The following is a 22,123-nucleotide window of genomic DNA, read 5'->3' on the forward strand; positions in this document are numbered from 1 at the left end:
TATTGCGAAATGTGAGGAAAATGTTCAAATGAGAAGGGCAATAAAGAAGGGAGGAAGAAAGGAAAAAAATGAGTAAGAAAAAAAGGAAAAGAAGGAAAACACAGAAACAAAGCCTTTGTAAAAGAGAAGAAGGTGATAAAGGGAGAGAGGTGAATGGGAAAAATGAAGCAAGATACATCTTGTACAAGTATATACTCCCTAAGAAAAATGCGGTCATATGTAACAATGAAATAAAATGTGACAATAAAATAAAAAATTTTAAAAAAGAATCCTCCAATCACCGAATATGAAGAGTTTTTAAAAAACACAATACTCATCAGCAGGCTCATAGTGGGAATCACTGCAGATCATGTGAAAATCTTAAAAGCTATCCAAGGAGTAAATGAGTAATTTACAAATTTATAGAATTTCAATGATCATATCTGCATCAGAATTTTGAGAAACAGCATGAATTTCAGAAATCAAAGGAGCAATAGTTCTAAGGGAAACTACTTTTGAAACCATGTTTTTAAATCTATCTAAACAAGCTTTGGTGAGAAGAACAAAATCAAAGATACTGTACAAAGCTTCCAAAAGTTTGCTGCCCATGGACTGTGAGAAATCACTTTAGGATATGATACAGAAAATGAACTAAATATTTGTTCAATAAAAAACAATCAAGTGGGAAATATATTACACAAAAAACAGCAAATCTTACAATTTAGTCTAAACAATTATTTATGCATAATGTGATAAATTTTTTTAAAAATTCTGTAAAATTGTGTAACTGAAATCTTAGATAAAATGATGCAAAAAGATGGATCTGAGAAGTGAGAAAAATGATAGCATACTAAGACTTTGTTTTAGAGTCTTATGAGATGAGATAAATAAAATTAGCTCCGAAGGTAGATAATAAAATTGTGAATTTAGACATGTTTCATAAAAGTGCAAAAAGTAAATGACTGAAAATATAATGGAATAGCCAATTTCTGAACCATTGAAATGGAGAAAAAAAGGCTTTCCTCCTCAAGGTAAAAAAATTTACATTTCAGCCATTCTCACAAAAGGGAAGAAAGAGAAAATAGAACAACAAATGATTTTTAAAATAGAAATACACAAATAACTAAAGAAACAATTAAACATAAAAATATAAACAGCATAAGCCTAACCATCATAACAAATGTAAATTAGGTATCAAAGAAAAGCACTCAAATTGAGGGAAATAATCCAGTTATGTGCTTTTTATAAAAATAGCACTTTTGGGACCAGGGTTTATCTCAGTGGTTTAAGTGCCTGCCTGGCAAGCACAACGTTGTGAGTTTGATCTCCAGTACAAAAAAAATAGCACTTTTGGAAACAAAGCCATGACAGAATTCATATTAAGAAAAGTTAAAAGAAATCAAATATATAGAGGTTAATATTCAGCAAAATAGAAACAGCAGATAAACAAAAAAAGGTAGGGTAAGAGCATAAATAAAACTAACTTTCTGGTCCAGGATCCAAAACCATATCTGATGTGATACTTCAAATCCAAAAAATAAAGTTATAATTCCTCGCTTGTATTCGCATAAAGAGTTCTATGTCCTTTGAATGAAATTAAAAGCAGGAATAAAATTTAAAACATCTAAACTCTAGAACTGTTATACCATATCTGGTACCTACGTGAGACTCTGCAAAATGAATGCCGAAACAGAATCACAAGACGTGGGGAGAGACCCCGGCACCTTAAAGGCTTCTATCAGCCTGTCAAGTTTAATCTGCTTCGACCTACTGCACCCAATCAACACAAGACCTTTGGAAATGACTGTAAATTTTAATCATCTGTGTGATTGTGGTTGAAGCTGTCTAATAGCTACCAAGAAGAAGGAGAGAAAAAATTAAGTGAAAGTTTTTGTATTGTACAATGGAGTACTTCAAGGGAAGAGAAAGAAAACCACATGCACAGTTTGATGAGGGGGGAATCTACAAAAATTTGAAATGTGGAACTTAGGCCATCGTTCCAAAAATTACCATAACTTGAATTAGTAAACAGTCCATCGTAAACAGCCCACTTCTCCAGAAACATCTTATTTTTTGCTATCAGTCAGCTTTTATTTTCTTCAATATTCCATATAGTCAGCAGCTTCCTTCTCTTACTACGTACTTTTGATTTTCTTTTGATTTTTTTTAAAGAACAAAGTCTTCATGATTTCTTTCCTGTCAGGGAACTTTGCCTGAGTTTAACATGCCGTATAATTTAAGATGATTCATCTCTTACAAACACAATGTACTTCCTATATTTAACTTGGAACTTATGTAAACTTGCCTGGCCCTATTTATTTGCCAGATCCATTGTTTCACATGCAATTTACACATAAAATGCAAATTTCTGCATCGCCCGCATTCTCAACAAATATTACTGCATCTACAAAGCTTTTTAAACCTTTAAGGGAAGACAGATCCCTTTTAGATTGATCTGCCAAATTACTTGATACCACTTTATGATCCTCAAAAATATCATGACTAATGTCAGTTTCATGAGGTTATTGTCACTGTGAAAGAAAGCTTTCTCACTGCCTGATTACTGATGTTAAACAACCCCAAGTCAGTGCCATTCGCACACTGCAGAAGGAGAGAACAAGGACCCACCAAGAAGCAGGCCCTCCCTGTGAACCAGTGCCATGTGCTGGCCACCACCAGCAAGGGGACAGCCAGACCCCAATCTCTTCTGGCATGCAGGCTAGCAAACAGGAGAGCTAACCCCCTCTCCGCCCAGCTGTAAGTGACCAGTTGATCCAGAAAAGCACAGGCTGCGATGATAGTTATTGAGATGAAATGCAATTTGATGCTTGTGGTGTTTTGGTGTTCCACTGACCTTGCAGGTCTAGGCTAATGGTCTGATCCTCAGAGGATGGTGATACACAGTGTGGCATTTGGGGGAATCTCCTTCTGAGGGTGATAGTCATTGTTAATTCCCTGTTGTGTTGTTTTGAAGTTCTGTATCATTTTCAGTGTTTTGTTGGGTTGGGCCTTGTTCTGTTTTGTTTTGTTTTGTTTTGTTGTATCAGATGGTAAGAGCAGCTATTTCAAAGAACAGCAAGATGATTATGGCAGCCATTTTGAATTTATTATTATCTTGTTTTAAAGTCCTTCATTGTATTCATTGTTTTATTTTTACTGGTTCTGTTTTGTTCTGCTCTGTTTGATTTTCACTATATCTGGGAGTATCTGCAGCTATTTTGAGGATAGCAAGGGCATTATGGTAACCATTGTTGATTTCATATTGTTTTGAACTCCTATGTCACTTACGCTGTTTTTTATTTTTTATTTAGATCTTGTAACCTAAATAACTACTTCCAAACTGGATTGTTTATTGGTTTTATTCTGTTTTGTCACAGACTTTACAATAAATAAAATAGGAAAAATAAAACATGAAAGAATTATTTTCTGAGGTCTATAAAAGCTTAAAAGATTGAATTTTCATTGTTCTATATAGAAAACCAAATTATTTTCAGAATCAACAAGACTAAGCTAAATTTACATAGTTCCCAAATTACATGAGTTCCAAGATTTGAGTTTTACCTTGGATAGCTGTAATCCCCTTCCCAGGAGCTATAAAAGGATATAATAACCAGAAGGAAAGAAATGGTACAGGATTTATAATTACAAACCATGAATATGTAAACTGCACTTTATTAGATTTAAATATCAGAAATCACAAATGGAGGAAGTCTCAGAAAAAGGCCCTCATGGACTAGAACCAAGTCTCTTTGAACCCTAGAAATTATGACTCCTCTGGTCCTTTAGTGAAGGGAAATTGAGTGTTAATGTCAGAAGCCAATGACATTAACATTGTAAGTAATGCTCAGCAACTTTGTAACATTCTTTAACAAATCAAATATATATCCTAAGTGTACAATGTGCTTCAGTGGGATGAAGAGAAGACAGCAGACCAGAGCTAACCATGAAACAGACCTAGAGGTGAAGCCTTTTAGGAGAAAAAATCACAATGATGTCACTACCCTACACAGGTGACACTGGTGTCCTTTCCCAGCATCTTCAAGGTACCATATTAGTGCTGCAAAGCACAGCATCCTTGGTGTAAAAACAACATCTCCTATCCTTTCTCAAAGAGCCTCCTGATTAAACTATGAAAAACTTCTGCCACAAATTTAAAAGCTTCTACATAGTCGATTTTCCAAAGCGAAATGGTACATGCCCCAGGTATGATTTACTGTCTATATTTTGTAATTAACAGCCTGGATGGCTCCAGACATTTCTGGCTTCACTAATCTGGAAATGGAAAGAACTTTTCCCCAAAACTTAGCTGTCAAATTATTCTTCTATTAATGTACTGTTTGATGATGGTTTTGAAATGCCAAGGCACTCCAACAGATAACCATTTGAAAATCTGTACTTGAAGCTTTTAAATAGCATGAAATATTAGTGTGGGAACCCACAATCAAGCAGAGGGGCAGGTGCAGGGGAAAGGGAGGAAGACAGAGATGGAAGCGGCGGAAACAGTCTTGGGCCTCTTTCCTGATACTGGCATATTAATACTGGCAACAGAGTTCCTAGCATTTGCACAGCAACAATTAGCCAAGATACACTTTTTTATTTTCTGTAAGAATCAAAGCTTGCTTATTTGTGTATATTTGGAATTCCACCTGATAGAAAACAGGGGAAAAAAATCTACATTTCAAACAAGTAGAAAAGATTGGCCAGGCATGGTGGCACACACTTGTAATCCCAGCACTCAAGAGGTGGAGGCAGGAGGATCCTTGTAAGTTTGAGACCAGCCCATGCTACAAAGTGAGCTAAAGACTAGCCTGAACTGCACAGCAAGACCCTGTCTCAAGAAGACCAAAAAAAAAAAAAAGATAGTATAAAATCATATTATCAAACATCAAGTTGTCTAACTGTGGAAAGAACTTTATAAATTTCACTTTAAAGGCAAAAGAAAATTTTTCTGGTAAGTTGCTCTGTCTTCTTGGGTTTTAATACTCTAATCAAAAATCTTTCTGTCCAATATGGTAACTGCTATCCACAAGTGTCTACTAGGCTACTGCAGAAACCCTCACATGCTGTGTGTAAAACACATGCTGAATTCAAAGACTTAATTAGGAGAAAAATAATGTGAAATATTAATGATTTTCATGTTGAAAGAGATGATAACATTTTGGATACAATAGACTAAATAAAAACATTACTAATGTTAATTTTATCTGTTTCCTTTTACTTTGCATAATCTGGCTTCTAAGAAATTTGAGATTAAATATGTCACTCATTTGTGATGCTCGTATTTCTATTATTTTTTTTTTGTTTGTTTTGAGATGGGGTCTTGCTATGCAGTTCAGGGGGCCTTGAGCTCACTTTGTAGCCCAGGCTGATCTCGAACTTGCAGTGATCCTCCCACCTCAGCCTCCAGAGTGCTGGGATTACAGGCGTGAGCCACCATGCCCAGCCGTATTTCTATTATTATAATACTATATAAGTAAATCAGATTCAATTAAATTAGTTAAATCCCTCCAGGCCTAGAGTCTCACTCAAAGAAACTGTATACACTAAGAAGCTAATAAGTTTTAAGTTATCATAGAGAAACTTAGCTTTCAATAATACTTTATTCTTTCTCACTTTTCCCTGAGATGTCTCACTGCCTCATCATTCTGTTGCCCAAGGATCCCTAACGGTCAAGAAGAGTCAATGTGTCAGCCTAGCAATAAACCGCAAGTGGATGTTTAGGGACATTCTGGACGGATCATGTATTTGCCATATGACCATATTCTTTATAGACATGTTGATGTCTAGTTTTGATGTCTACGATGAACAATGAACTCTTTGTTTTAATATCTATACAAAACGAGCTGTGATGTCAAAGAACTTTGAAAGTCCCAAAATCCACTGATCGCACATATACTAGTACTTATGTGTTACCCGGGAAACATCTGAAAACTAGTGATTTCTAGGCTTAATGTTTGGAGCAGGTCTTGAGTATGTCCAAGATCCTGACTGTATCCTAAGAAGCTTCCCAGATCACTCTGAGGCTTTGACACAGGGACCCGCAGACATACTTTCTTTTGTAACTGGTGTATAAGATGAACTGTCCAAGTGGGAAGGCCTGGGGACCTCAGGCCTGGAAGCCAAGATGCAGGACTCCTACTGCCCACTGCCATCACATAAGGGTCATCTTCAAACATGTGCATTACTCACCCTTCAAGAGCCCCAGCCATCAGAATATCTTCCTTGTCAGTTTTAACATCCAACTCTGGTTCTCCACTAAGTAGAAGCTTCAAGTTATAAATAACCAGCAAAGTACCTGGTAGAAAAGTGGATGTTTGACTTGTCAGTATTTTAAATAGAATAAAATGCTACACATTGTGCTATCATCTCATCTATGAAACTGAGTCTGCTATAGATAAAATTTCCTTTTGTACCTCAGAAAATAATATGCTGGGATGTGTTCCAAAATATATATCTTCCAGCAGACTCTGCTCTCTGCCAAAGAATGTTGAGTTTTTATAATATGGTGTTTCTTATTACTATCCATTATAAGTCTTTCAAACTCTGGCACTGTTTTCATAATTTGCATCATGAAAATTGTTAGGAACCTGAGCCAAATTTGTATCACAGGCAAAGCTCTCATCAGTAGAACTGAAATCAATGCATAAAGAACGATGAGATTTTAAAACTGTAAAAATGCAAAATTTTGTTTCTAGACTTCATGGTTGGTATTGGCAAACTTTCCCTGCAAAAGGCCAGATAGTAAATATTTTAGGATCTGTGGGCCATATGGTATCTATCATAATTACTCGTAACTCAGCTTTGCCTCTGTAACATAAAGCAGTCACAGAGAATATATAAATGAATGAATGTCACTGTTCTGATAAAAATTTTATTAATAAAAACAAGAATGACCTGTGGCCATGGTTTGCGGATTCCCTGCTATAAGGCATGGTTAATGTAAGATCTCAAATTATTAACAAATTTGATTATGATATGAAGATATTTGGGACTGCCTGTAAAATGTAAAACAACTACTTGTACTTTTTGTAGGAAAAACAGTAGCATGGCCAAGAACATGGACTTTGGAGCCTAAATGCCTATGTCTAATTTGTATATAACCCCTTATTAATACAGTGACCCACTAAAATTATCTAATCTCTCTAAATCTAATTTTTCTAATCCATTAAACAGAGTTTAAGAAAGGCCTGCCACACAGCATTTTTTGAGAATTAAACTGACTTCATTTTTAGAAAGCATTTGGAAAAGTATTCGTAAAATAAGAAACCCTTCATTAATATCTATATATTTTATAGCTAGAAGTCAACCAAAAGATTACAATAAATTTCTTTGAAATACATTATGTATATTCTAATACAATGAATACTAATTTATTTGTCACTTTTATTCCTTCTGAAAAAGAAAAATAAGTGACTTCAAACACTATTTTTTAAGCGAAATGCCCTATCAGAGAAGAAATTTTGGTGGTAAAGCAAATCAAGCCTGAAACAAGTTTTTTCAACTTTCATTGTAAGCATTACATAAGTCAAAGTTACAAGAAGTAGGGTGCACACAGCTTTCTCGAAAGCAGAGCTCTTGTGCTTCTAGGTATAAAAACACAAAAGTCAGTGGATACAGCACACTCTGTGTTGAGGCAAAAGAAAAAGAGGAGGAAGATCTGTTAACCTGAGAGGAAAGTGTTGGCAAAGATTTTGTTAACTCTCTGTCTCAGAAATATAGATTTATTATTGTATAAATTGCTAACTTTCTTGTCAGCTGGTGTCACGCAGTCTCAGATGCTGCAATAAGCATCTCCAACTTCCACTACACGGTGCAGGGAGTGGCAGGTTACTGTGGTCAGAGCACACATCACCTCTTTCATTTGGTTTTATCCACCTCATGTGAGCACAAAACTTGCTCCTGCATCAAAGATTTATAGCAACTTACGTTTGAAGTCTCTTAAAACTCATGTTGACAAAATGAATGTCTTTATATGAGGTTATTAATACAAAAATATGAAAACATATAAAGAGTGTCCATTAAAATTTTAAAGTGTTTATGATCTTACCGCACGTTCCATAGATCACACCAAACTGCTGCATCAATTCGGCTTCGTTTTGAAATGGAGAATGTTTATAAATTATGGACAGTTCTGTTGAGAATTTTTGGGGATCATCTCTGATAGATTCTTTGGTTCTTGTTAACCATGAAGGCATTGGAACTACAACCTATTTTTAAAAAGTGAATGTATTATAAAATACACAAAGATCATCATGTTTTTGTCAGACCCTAATCTATACTTCTTTTCATCTAAATTATAAAACACAAAATGAAGTTTATTTTCTTCCCGCATTGTATTCTAATTTTATAGAGACAACAAATGTATATTTAGGGTTTTATTCTGAAGTAGTCCTCTGTGGAATGCAGAGACAGATGGAGTCTACCTCAGCTCCCTCTTGAAAGATGGGTGGAACGGCAGAGCAAACAACGCTATCAGCACTTTAGAAGTTGAAAAGTAGATGACAGCATACCAAGAAATACAACCCAAGGCCCCCAGCCAGAAAAGAAAGGAGCCAGCCTGATTTAAAATTCAGATTGATGGCAATAGCGCCAGAAGCAGCAGCAAGCTTCCCATCTGGCTACAGATCCTACTGTTCTCCAAAAGCCTGGAATGTTTATTCTCTCAAAGAAGTGCACCAACGTGTTTCTGGACCTAAAGACCTATAGGCACTTGTCACTAGGGAAACCTTACTGAGAATAGGGGAACGGAGTGAAAGTGTATATTATATCTAATGCTGAGAACCCCAAATGCTTTTTCTCATCTGCTTCCCAAAAAAGCTGGCAGCTAGATTGTCGGGCAGAAGTCTGTAGGAAATCTGACCAGTCCAGAAGGAAAGGTCTAAAGAAAATAACACTAAATGTTATCCAACAGAAAAGCCCAGATTGTTGGATTACTTAATTGGTATACTCAGAGCTGCCAATGCCACACTCTTGGGAGTTTCAATCAACATTTTATTGCACTAATAAAAGTGCTCTGGACTAAGAGTCATCTAAGAAAATCATCTGATATGGTAAATGGAAACCACATAAACAAAAATAAATAAAGCAACTCAGTGAAACAGAAACCATACAAGAAAGATGAAAATGTCAAAGAGAAAAAAAGTCATTGTTAACAATCTGCAGAGCTGTTATGAGAAAATACTGCATGAATGAAGCAAGAACCAGGTATTGGGCCAGGGGTTTAGCTCAGTGGCATAAGTGCCTACCTGGCAAGTACAAGGTCGTGAGTTTGATCCCTGGTATAAAAAAAAAAACAAAAACTAGATACCGTAGAAAAAAGGTTCACTGAGAGAATAAAATAAGTTTCTTGGAAAAGCTGGGTACATGTAGAATACAAATAATGTCCTGGAGAGTGGTCCCCAGGGGCTAGGGTTGGAGCTCTGTGGTGCTACTTTTGCTTAGCATGCCTGAAGCCCTGGATTTGATCCCTGGCACTGCAATCAACAGATAGTGTCTGCCTCTGATGAACCCCAGAGTGAATCAATACCTTCTCTCCATTTCTCACACGTGGTTCTAAATCCTAAACAAGGAAGAAGTCACAACAATTTCAACTCCTGAGAGGATAAAGGGAGCAACACTGTTGCCATGGCAGCTGAAGGAGTTCCTCAGATCCTACCTCACTCAGACTTTCTTCTTCACAGAACGTCTGAGAAAAAAGCACGCAGGTCATTGTTTCTTCCTTCTTCGTAAAAAGAATAAAATCTTTTCCAATTCTCATGGACCCACTACATTGAAAATGAAGAACACAAGATTTACACCTCAGATGTTAAAAATGAAAAACACAAGGTAGCTTGAAAAGTGCACTGTAATGGTTTGCTCTTCTGAACAACCTGTCCCATTGACCTATCACCAAGCGGTCACAATCATTATTTTATTTCTCAAAGTAGCACTGAGAATTGGAATGCATCCAGTCTCACTCTTGCTTGAGACCCAGCTACCAAGATGAGGTTCCATCCATGGCTCAGAAGAACAATTACTGGACCCTTGTGGAGATACACAGGTGAGCCTCAGGCCTCACCTCTCTTTGAGACAAACTAGAAAAAGCTGTAGGCTACAGCACTTAGGCTACAGCATGCTTTGAAACACAACTGAACAGAGAGACCATTTACAATGGAGTCTGAATAATCTCCAGAGGTACCACTTCAACAGTACCTGTGAGAAGTCACTTTAACTATATATAACAATTAATTTTTAAAATGTTGCACAAATCATGACAGTTATGGGGATGGAGATTCCAAAACAAGGCAGAACTTCTCTAAAAGTTTACAGTGTTTTTAAGTTTTACAGTTTGACTCATTCTGCATAAGTCTGCCTTTAATACTGTTTCCAGTATAAGTAATGCATGCATCAGGAGGAAAAATGCTCACCTTTTAAGACCATTGCCATATTGCCCAATGAACTTCGAGGTGGGCAAGTGTTTCTTGTGTGTTCCGAAGTTAATTATGTGTGAAGCTTCCTCTGTAATTGACAATGACACTCAAGATGGTTAGGAAGAGTGATCTTATCACATATCTCAGGGAATTTGGATAAACCCATACCTCCTGGGCCAGTCCATAGACAAAGATTCATATCAGGATTCACAACTTCGGGCAAGGATCTTAATGATGTGACATGCATGGAACTGGGACAGACTTAATTTCATGAATTGGGACAGAGTTCAAAACTATGAGCCTTGATCAGAAGGCTTGCCCCCTGTGGGCAGCCAGCATGGGCAGGAAATATAGCCAGCCCTACCCCTGCACATATGCTGCCATTGGGAAGCTTGCTTCCCTCAGGTAAGCAGTGTGGGAAAGGAGAAACAGCCAGATATGCCCCTTATGCCCACAGGCCACCACTGGAGATACTTGCTTCCCATGGGCATCCAGCATGAGCCGGGAAAATCAAACATGCATCTGCGTGCCTATTGCCATAAAGGGAGTCCCAGCGTAGCCATGTAGACTAAGAGAAGAAGCAGCCCTGCCACCATGCACCTATGGTCATTGAGGAATCCTCAGTGTAGCCACACAGGTCTGGAGAATTCCACCTCATACCCTACTGCTTCCCAGGGAACCTGAGTTCAGAGAAATTCAGGTGCCTGCCCCAGGTCCCTACATTGCAGAGGGGCAGCCATTATAGGAAGTACCTGGAATTCCACAAATGGTTTGTTGTGAGGAACATAGCAAAATGTCAAGACAAAGGAGCAAAAAGCAAGCTCAGACCTCCAGCCCATACAGACCAAGTCTGGGAGTTACAGATATAGAAGAAAATGGAATTCACATGCCTGAAATGTCTGAAAGGATAGTAACTAAAGTAAAGAAACAACTTCATGAGTTTGTAAAAGTAATCAAATCAGAAATAGAATCTCAGCCCATGAGCTAGGCTCCACCATGGAGACTGGGAGACAATTCAGCAAGAAGATAAAGCATGACGTCCCTTGAGCTGGGCTCTGCCCCAATCAGGAGACTCAGCAACAAGACAAAGCATGAGCCAACCAATGCACAGGCTGGGAAACCAGAAGAGCATCACCCTACCCCCAAGTGCACCCACATACACACTGGTAAGCAACGCACTGATTCAGAGGACTCAAAGTGAGATGATAACAATTGAGGTCAAAGAACAGCTTGATGCCTGTACTGTTTGACTTTGCAGGCCTGGTACTGGTGGTCTGGGCATTTTTTTGGAGGATGGCAGTGTGCGCTGTGGCACCTGTGGGCGACCTCCTTCTGTCTTGTTTTTTAAATCTATTCATTTTACTGTTTTGTTTTATTTCAGTATTTGGTGGCCTAAGCAACTATTTTGAAGATACCAATATGCAATATCACAACCACTGTTAAATTCCTATCGTTTCGTTTTGAAAATATATAGCTATTGTTGCTTTGTTGCTGCTATTTTGTCATTTTGCTTTTGTTGCTTTGTTAGACTTATTTGTTGATTTTTCTGTTTTTTTCTCTTTAAAATAAAATTTAAAAGAATATCTCAGATAAAAGAAGAAATTGAAAACAATGAAAGAACTGCTGAGCATATCTAAAGAAACATAGATAAAGAAGAGGAACATAGGAAAATGATGGAGTAGCCAGCCTTCCTGGTAAGCTGTGCAGGCCACGTACACTACAGGGAGAGAAAAGCCAGCATCTCCTGAGAATCCGCCATGCTGGGAGTTGGGGGACCAACGAAGACATCAACCAGCCAGCCTTCCTGGCAAGCTGTGCAAGTCACACACATTCCAGGGAAACAAAAGTCAGATAGTGCTTTCTGTGGACCTATTGGTGCACGGGCTGAGAATCAAACAGGGTCCATCCGCCCCCTTCCCACCCACGACGTCAGCAATCAGACAGTTCAAAGGACAGCCTGAGTTGACAGCAACTAAGGTACATAGAGCAACTAAATGTGTGTATTGTTTGATTGATTATGCTGACCTGAGGCCAACAGTCTAAGCATCTCTTGGGAGGATGACAGTGTGCAATATAGCAAATATAGGGGATTTGCTTCTGTCTTGTCTTTGAAGTCCAATATTGTTTGCACTGTTTTGCTTTGTTCTGATTAACTGTTTTGCTTTAGTCAATATTCTGTTTTGGTTGGTTTTATAGTGGGTTGGTTTTTGTTTGATTTTGCTATCACTGATGGAATGGACAATTATGATAACAAGATATACTATGGTAGCTATTATTGTTTTCCTGGTATCCTGCTCTGAAGTTCTATACCAATTTTGATGCACTGTCTTGATTGGTTTTGTTCTATCTTGTTTTGTTTTTTAGAATTTTACTACCTTTTAAAAAAAAGATGGAAACCTTGAAGAACAATATAGGAAAGAATTACAATGCATCAAGAGATTTCAAGAGATATCCAGGAAATTAAAAGCTCCATCAAAGCTGACAAACTACTTGAAAGAGACTCAAATAGAGTTTCAGACCTTAATGACAGGATTGCAACCAGTGATTTTCAAAGAACGATCTCCTAAAAATAGAAAGGAACCAGGATATAACAATTCAATGGCTGCAAGCCAACACAAAGAAAAATAATTTAAGAATGATAGGTGTCAGTGGAAAAGTAGAGGCCAACACAAATGACATAAAGACTATTTACAGAAGTGATAGCAGAAAACTTACCAAATGTGGGGAAAAAACCTGTGGCATAAAGATAAGCAAGGCATATAGAACTCCAGTTAGCCATAACCAAAATAAATCCATGCCCAGATATGTAATAATCAAGATCCCAGAAATTCAACACAAGAACAGAATATCAAAGGCTGTTGGAGAAAAGAAACAGATCAGCTGTAAAGGAAAACCCATCAGAATTACAGCAGGCTTCTCAACACAAACCAACAAATCCAGAAGAGCTTTGAGTGAAGTGTTTCAAATCCTGAAAGAACACTTCTAACCCAGATTAATGTACCCTGCAAAACTGTGTTTCAAAATTGATGGAAAAATAAGATACTTCCATGGTAAAGAACAACTGAAAAAATTCATTACCACCAAACCAACCTTACAAAAGGTACTGAAGGGTATTCTAGAGAGAAAGATAGCAAAGATTCCAGGAATAGCAGCAGAGGAAGATCACCAAACAGGGCAGGCAACTGGAGAAAAGGAAAAGTGGAGGGCCAACAGCAGGAGGATAGCATGGCAGAGACAAACCAGTGCATGCCAGCTGTAACCATTAATGTAGATGGCCTCAATTCAGTAGTAAAAGAAACACAGGGAGAGTGGATCAAGAAACAAGATCTATCAATATGCGGTATATGAAAAACACATTAAATTCAACAGAAATTCATAGACCAAGAGTCAAAGGTGAAAGAATAATGTTCCATGAGACAAGAAACCAGAAAAAAAAAAAAAAAACAGTGGTAGCTTTCTCATCAACTGCAGAATGGATGAGGGAAATATGATATTTTTATGCAATTGAAAACTACTCATCTATAAAAAGGGGTAATCTCGTTGCTCCTGTAGGTAAATGGATGAAACTTGAGATCATGCTCATGGATGAAATGGTTTAGACTCATATGGGTGAACATCATGTTATCTTCTAACATAAAAAAACCACAATAAACACACAATATGCACATGAATGGAAACAGCGTAGGGAAGCCTGTCAGTTCATACAGTTAATACACAGTAATGACTGTAATTTTTCAAATCGCTCTCTCAATAATATGGATTATTCTACATCAGCTGTCCCTTAGTTTCTGATAGAGGTATATGTACCTTGACAAATCTGTCATAAATTGAAAATATCAGAAGTTGAAAATGCGTTTACTACCCTAATTGCCAAACTTCAGTTTAGCCACAGTGTGAGCTCTGCAATGCAGCCTCCCCTTCACGGTCATGCAGCTGGCTGGGAGCAGGAGGTTGCTGCTGAAGTCCAGCGTAGCAAAAGAGTATCCTAACACTCGCTGTTAGTCTAGAACAAAATGCGAAGTTTCTACTGGCTGCATATTGCTTTGGTGCCGTGAAATAAAGCAACACATTTTAACTTGAATCATGCTAAGTCAGGGGCCTCCTGTGTTTCAGCTAAGATGCTAGTCCCTTCTGAAGGCCTGAATATTTGCAGGAGCTCTCCTCGTTCTGCTTGTTCATAACCAACAGTAAAAGAATTTCTAGTGAATATTTTTATTCGTGCATGTTTGCAGTACACAATAATTATACATTTGCTTTTTTACAGGAATGGCTTTAGGCGATATCATGAATAGTCTGCCATTTATTTTAAGAATTGAGGAATATGAGCTTATTATTGGGGCTAGAAGCAAAAATGAAACTTTTTTTGAGTCTGGCTTTTTTTTTTTTAACAACCTCTTTATCTTCTCATATTTAAACACTAAAGAATCAAAATGACCTGGAAAAAAATCAGAATCATCAAGGCAAAGTCAGAACATAAACTGGATGGGCTACTACTCAAGCATTTTCTAAACTTGCTAATAAATAATTCTTTGAAAATTGAGACAAAGGAGCAATTTTAGAACTAGAAGGAGATAACTGCTTAACTTTGCATGCTCAGCCTACACTGGTAGTAATGACCACTGTTTCCTCAGATAAGCAAGCCCACAAGAACATCTCTATATGAGCCTCTGCGGGTGGACTGACAGCTGGTGGTCAACCTGTAACACTAGGCTGAACTGAAAATCAGCGTGGTGCTGAGTGTGGAGGGCCCACCTGAGGACAAACAGGAGAACTGGAGAGGAAGAAGTAGTGTTGTTGGTTTTCCTGGTGCTGTTAGTTCTCATACAGAAGCAAGTCATGCTGGCTTTCCTGATACAAACTTGGCTGTTCTCATCATTGGAAGAGTTCAGGACCTTATTGTCACTGAGGATAGCTATGATACTTTTTATGGGGACTCTGATCCTTACTTTGAGCGTCATTTCCTAGCTGTAGTGCAGAACCTTCAGCCTACTGGCACAAATCCTTCACGCTGCTGACACAGACTTTCTAGCTTCTGTCGCTGACCTTTGAGGATTCCCAGCACAGACCCATGAAACAGACTTGCATGAGACATTGTCTTGGGCTCCAGGCCTTCAGCTGGACTCATTGAGGACACTGCCATTGGATCCAGGGCCTCTGATGGATTCTTTGGGTCTTTATTTTGTGGGTATATTTCCTGTACTTCTTTTGTATTTGACTCTTTGGGTCACTATTATAAAATAATCCTATAAATTATATGTCCTGTATTAAATTGTTTTATTTGCAAATCTGTACTATAACAGCCCCTTCAACATTTTTGAAGCAAAGTGGTCAAAATCCTAGCTTGTGGGACATAAAATGTTGTAAGAATTAAGGAATATGCTATCTAAAAAAACTCAAAGCTCACATCAGAAAATGATGTACATTAGACCTATGCGCTATTATGTATTGACTTTGTGCTAAATCTAAGTAAATAAAGTCATGTAATATTTGTCATGAGGGGGCCATCCATTTGAACCTAAACACGTTTGAACCTGCAAAGGAATGACCAAACTGCCATGAACCAGAAGAGGTGACCTCTACCTCAAGGTTACATAGAAAATTTAAAATAACTTAAAGGTGCTGGGAATAGCCTTGGTGCTCTTGCAAGCCACAGTTGAAAGATGGACTGAAAACAGCCTCAGATGGCATCTGGTCACTATTTCTATTCCATTCATTCCCCAGACACTTTTTTCTAACAATCAGTGCTATTTGTCTGTCACTCTTTCTGACAATATCTATTTACATTCACTTATTGTCTTCATTGAGAATCTAAACTTCAGATGATTGCAATGAATTTACTCCACTGGCTGGAAAATTTAATCCTAAAAACTTCACCAATAAATGATAGCTTTATTTTCCTATCAGCTCCATACCTGCTTCTGAAGAGATAGCTCAATTTAGTTTTATTTATTTTATGAGTCTTCAGACTGTTTTCTTTAACAGCCAGTTAAGTGTCTAGATAATTAACTTACCAGGGCTCAGGCCACATCCATCATCCAGGAAGCACAACAGGAATCCACCCTGCAGTTTTTCATTATCCACTGTAAGGGAAAGCAGTTATTACTAATAAATATTGGGCTTAATTTGTTCATCAGAAAGTCATGCTGCTCACATAATTATTCGTCCTACTCAGCTGCAGCCATGCAGTGACAGAGTTACGGCACAGTGATGCAGCTCAGAATGGAGTCTTGGCTACAGCTTCATAAAAAAACTACAGGGGAAAAACAATCATGCAACAAAAAGGCTTTAAATTAACGTAACACATCTACATGTTAATAAATTATGTATGCAGCAGGACATACACTGCTCTGAAATTGGACGAGGCCTTTAAATTTCAGGTGTTTCTTTCCTGGGAGAGGAAAACAGTAGTTGATGATGTAACCACAGGATCCCTCTATCACATTGATCAACCTTTATGCCCTCCTCTGACCAAAGCACTAATTCAAAAATAAATCTAAGCCATTCTTATTAAATTCACCAGGTTGCTTCCTAAGCAAGCATTTAATTCCTGTAAGAACCCTTTATTGAGTGTTTCTTTGTGGCAGGAAATATTTGCTTTCTGAAGATGCATTTGATTTTTGATTTTTTTGGCCATTAATTGAAATCAGTTGTGATGATACAGCGGCACCCTTAAATTATATAAAAAATCACTTCTGGTTTTAAACTTGTTAAAGATGTAACTAAAACTACTGCGATTAATTTTATAATTTATGGTTTTATAGTTGTATAGTTTCAGAATCAGTTTATAAACTCTTTCTGCGAATAGTTTCAGTGGTTGGATTGTGAGTTCCACAAAGAAATATTTAGGTGTTATTACAGAATTATTTATGCATAATAAACTGCATATGTTTATATAATATGATAAATTTGGGTACTTATACACCCACCCATACACACACATTCTCTCATACACAGGAAACTGTCACTACAATTAAAGAAGTGAACACTGTCATCACACCACACATTTCCTCCTGGGGCATCTGTAATCTCTCTCTTCTTTTCTTGCATCATTCTGCATCATTCCCAGGCAATCTCTTGTTCTGCTTTGTGTTTCTATGAATTACTTTCTAGCACATTTAAATCAATCATTATGTTCAAAGGTCAACTAGAATTCACGTTTACAAATCAGCACAAGACTAAATATCTAAAAGATATATGTAATTGTTTTTTGTTGCTGTAACAAAAGACCAAAGGCTAGATAACTTGTGAAGAAAAAAAGCTTATCCATCCCACAATCCTGAATGCTCAAGAATAAGGTACCAGCTTCTGCCCAGTTCTGGTGAAAGCCTCATGGCAGACAATACCACAGGTGCAGGAACACATGCCAGTCAGAATGATCATGTAGCAAGACAGGAAGCCAGAGACCCAAATGTCAAGTTCACTCTCCTATAACAATCTACTTTTATAAGAACTAACTCTGGAACCAGCATGAATCCCTTTCGAGGTCAGGGCCTCCAATGACCCAACTACGTCTCACTAAGCCACTTCTTTTAAAGGTTCCATTGCCTCTTAAAATCATCCCACTGAGAGTTAAGTTTCTAACACATGAACTTTTAGGGGGAAACCACATCCAAACTCTAGCATTAATCTTTTGAGATTCAAGGGTTACACTCTTGTGCCCAACCTAAAAGCTCCTCCTGGTTGTCTTCTGTTCATGTAGGACTGGGAACTACCTGGGCCCAACCAAGTGCAGCCTCCAGGCATCGCTGGACAGTAATTACACCTCGTGCTGCACTTCTTGGTATATTTTCTCAAGGAAAAAGCATGCATAGAAAGCGATGGCTTCCATGAACAGCTGAAAAACCAAGATTCCCAACAGCTATATAACATTTGGCTCCTTTTTAAAATTTTGATAAAGCTGTGTCATAGATTGGGGGCAAACAAGTATGGTCCCAAAAGTGTAACAATCCCTACTATCTACCCTGAAACTTTGTTTTATTTCAGTTATTCAAAACTATGGATTTCAGAGATGGCTACCATCTGTTAATTACACGTCTGAGATCAGACAGACAACTTTTCCCTCAGGAGACTTACTCCTTCTTCTGCTGTTCAGTAGGTGACACACTCTGCTCTTAGCCATCACTGGCCCCTCCAGGTTTTCACCCCACTCATGGACAGGGTCGTCCTGATTTTATCATCTTTATGTCTTTCAGACTCCATCACTTCCTCTACTTTCATTCAGGAAACCACCATTTCTTCTCTAGCTATAGCACCCTAACTTCTTTCTCTCCCTAAAATCAAAGGGTGAGGGGTTTTTTCTGCTATCCTGCTAAAAACCTCTCCATGGCTTCCCATGCTTTTCAGATGAAATGAAAAACATTTCGCAGATCTTGCTGCTCCTGGTCTGCTGCTGCTTCTCAGACTTATCCTCCTGCTTCCCTCTGATGCCGCCTTCCTGTCCCACAAAAATACTTCCCTAAATGATGCTTGCACGTCTCAAACATTTTTCTATGTTCTCTCTGAATTCAAGGCCCAGCACATCCTGTTCCTGTGCGCTCTCTGTGCTTGAGTCACCAGATGAAGGCCTGTTTTCTCTAGATTAGTTCATATAAGATTTCTGGTAGCTTTGGTAATCTTCCTCCACCCTAAAGGACCCAGAATGAATGTTCTTTTCCTAAAGTTTCTTTTCAACTTTCATAACACATTTTTAAAATATTCATTCATATATCTACCTCTGTTTCAGACCTTAATTTTTAGATCTTTTTGGAACATAATTATTTGTAAATAAGACAAAAGCTGTAGGATCTTTACCCATAAAAGTGTAAATACATACATTTTCCACAGATGCCTACACTAAGGTGCCAATTCCTTAAAAGTGGACACTGTGCTAACTAACTACTCAGGCCAATGCCTGACACTCAGTGACCACTGAAAAATGTATTCAGGGCCCTGAGTAATATACCATGGTGACCTAATATACCTAATACACCATGGTGAGCCTATTTAATTTGAATTTCACAGTCTTCAAATTATTTGGAAGAAACTAATTAGAGAGTAAGTCAGGGCCTCAGTAAATTATTTGAAAATTAGTCAAATCTTAGACTAACTATATATCCTCAGAACAATTTTACCTATAGACATTAAGCACTGTCCTGGTTTCTATTTTTGCTTTTGTTTTTAAGAAACTTAATTTGCAAGGTTGATAGCCAATGATGATTCACTGCAGTAAAATAAAAGCATGTAACATGAAGAAGCAATTTAACACATGCAAGCAAAAAAAGGAAACAATGTGTCTTGTTTCCTTCTCATTTCTGGGACAAAATACTCAACATCCAAATTAAAGAGGGAAAGATTTATTTAGTTCATAGTTTGTGGAAGCTCCGCTCCATAATCAGCTGGCTCCCAGGCAGGGCAGCATGACAGAGGGGCAACAGTCCATGGTGACAGAAGACACCAAGAGCAAAAGGGGAGGAGCAAACCTCTTTCCCTCCCCTATATTGTACGCAGGCTCCCCACCCCAGGGTGGATGTAGCACTCACAGGATCTTCTTGCTCCTACAAAGGCTCAAGAGGTTTACATAGTGAGGACCCTGGCCTCATGCTGAGTTGCTTAGTTAAACTTTTAAACTTCTCAAGTTGATGCAATGACTCAATGGTTACAACACCCTCGGGCATAAACAGCCACCCTATGGCAAGTCCTCTATGCCCTATGATGTAAAACTGTTGGGTCATTTAATTAAGCTTCTAAACTTCTCAAGTTAACACAGTGTATCAATCATTACATAGTGCTGCTTTCATCTCAAACTGGCCAGCTACTGTCTTGCTTGTTTATGATAATACTGAGTGCTCCGGAGAGTAGGGTGAAATGAGCACTCTTATCCCTCCGGTGTCCTGTCACACCCAGGAGTACCTCGTGTGTGGACTCTGACTACAGCTGCTGAGCTCTGTCATTCTGGGTGGTCTTCTTAGCCTCTCATCAGTAGAAACTGTGCTCTGAATGAAATGCTGCTTCTGTCCATTCATCATTTCTGGGATCACTGCCCTACTTCAGATTCACACGAAATCATGCTTAGGCAATTTCCATGACACATCTCCCTCTAGCTCTCCTTTTGTGATCCTCCAGGCTATCTGTTATGCTGTTACTCTAATATCTTTATGTTAGGAAGGAAAAAGACCACATGTCTATTTAAAAGAGTGACACCACACAAACCCTTCACAGGTCCACTGACTAAAGAAAAACATCTTGGTGTCATACTCAGGCCCTTCATCCATTTTCCCCTAACCCTTAGCTCTAGCCAAGCTAACATCGTAATTGTTCCCTAAATATTTTTTCTCCGGATAACTCTACGGTGCAATCCCTCCCATCATTCAGGTCTTCAGAGAAACTTTCCTAGACTATCCTATGAAAACCTGTGTATCTTTCCTAGTATTCTGTTCTCTAAATCTGCTTTTTTTCCCTTTAGCACTGCCTGATATTTATATTTTTATTAGTTCATGCTTGTAATAATACTTCATTCCTACATGCAGTTAGCATATGCACATATTTTAATTTCTTTTTGGATCTCTTTTCCCTCCTCTCCCTTTCCTCTCCCTCCATCTTTTCATCTCTTTCCATTTGAGGAAAGCTCAAATGAGGATCTAGCTCCCCATGATCTATATTTTATCTTGCTCTTTATTTGTGATTTTGGTTTCTAAGAGAAAGCATGCAATACTTAAATTTATGTGCCTATTTCACTTAACAATATGATTTCAAGGTATATCCAGAGGTTTCCTACAAATAACTCGTTTATTTTTATGGTAGAATAGTACTGCACTATTTGTAAAAACACATTTTCTGCATCCATTCATTTGTAGATGGATAAATATTGTCATCCATGCCTCCAAAAGCATGTTTCATGAGAGTACAGACTTAACATTTTGCTTAGTGTTTCTTTCCCAGAAAAACAAATGCTCAATAAACTGTTGTTAAATATATGAACAAATCCCTCAATAATTTAACTTTATTCTTTTTCCTCCTAATTACATTTTAGACAACAATACTTTTTTTTTTACACTACTTGACAAAACTCACATGCACATTTCAAGATCCAGGTCTTTAGTATGAAGTGATTTCTCCTTTACCTGTGTGTCTATCATACTTTGAGCCTTTCCTAGGCAAGAGATACTTTCCTATCCTACTCCCTGTATGGATGGTCTATGACTAAATTAATGTGGTTTCCACTTACAGCTTTTGCAACTTCCAATGGTTTCACTGGTACAGAACCCCACTGAAAATCAACACAAAAGAAAAGACCATTTTTTCTCCACCAAAGAAGCATCAGCATGATATGGAGCAGTAAATTTGTTGGTCGTGAGAAACAGTTTTATTTTTAAAAGCTTATTAACATAATGACTATTGCTGATCAAGTATACATTTTTTCCAACTTATCACAGTTTTAAAATATATGAGTGAGTTTACGTAAATGTTGATTCTGAGCTCCCTGATCTGGCTGGTCCCAGAGCTAAAAATAAACTGCTCAGACCCTTCCTTCATTCTGCTTTTGGGAGCAAGCCTCGTGCAGAGAGCTGGCCTTTGCTTCCTTCTCCCCAGGGAAGGCCAGTGTTGTGGGAAGCTGAGCTCCAGACTGTGAGCAGCCTGACCCCAGGGTCTGATCAGCGAGTGCATGTTCTCTCTCACAAAAGCTCCACATTCTGACCTAGTATCTGGTAGATGCTGATTCTTTCATACATTTCTCAAACACTTCAGAACCTGGAAAG

At 38.0% G+C, this 22,123-nt stretch overlaps 1 protein-coding gene across 1 annotated transcript in view; it reads right to left on the bottom strand.

Moving 5' to 3' along the window:
- The window catches only part of Morc1 (MORC family CW-type zinc finger 1), a 163,723-nt gene that overhangs the window by 136,627 nt on the left and 4,973 nt on the right, over positions 1 to 22,123 (bottom strand). Inside the window, exons 4-8 of the mRNA XM_063224421.1 lie at positions 16,400 to 16,468; positions 10,386 to 10,476; positions 9,635 to 9,743; positions 8,027 to 8,186; positions 6,169 to 6,274 (exon numbers count right to left, since the gene is read on the bottom strand). Coding sequence (XP_063080491.1) covers positions 6,169 to 6,274; positions 8,027 to 8,186; positions 9,635 to 9,743; positions 10,386 to 10,476; positions 16,400 to 16,468 — 535 coding nt within the window. The remainder of the gene's footprint in view (positions 1 to 6,168; positions 6,275 to 8,026; positions 8,187 to 9,634; positions 9,744 to 10,385; positions 10,477 to 16,399; positions 16,469 to 22,123) is intronic.

The sequence above is a fragment of the Cavia porcellus genome, unplaced genomic scaffold, assembly GCF_034190915.1.
Source record: "Cavia porcellus strain 051 isolate PalLab524CR breed Dunkin Hartley unplaced genomic scaffold, mCavPor4.1 scaffold_15, whole genome shotgun sequence".
In the NCBI taxonomy this organism is placed as follows: domain Eukaryota; kingdom Metazoa; phylum Chordata; class Mammalia; order Rodentia; family Caviidae; genus Cavia; species Cavia porcellus.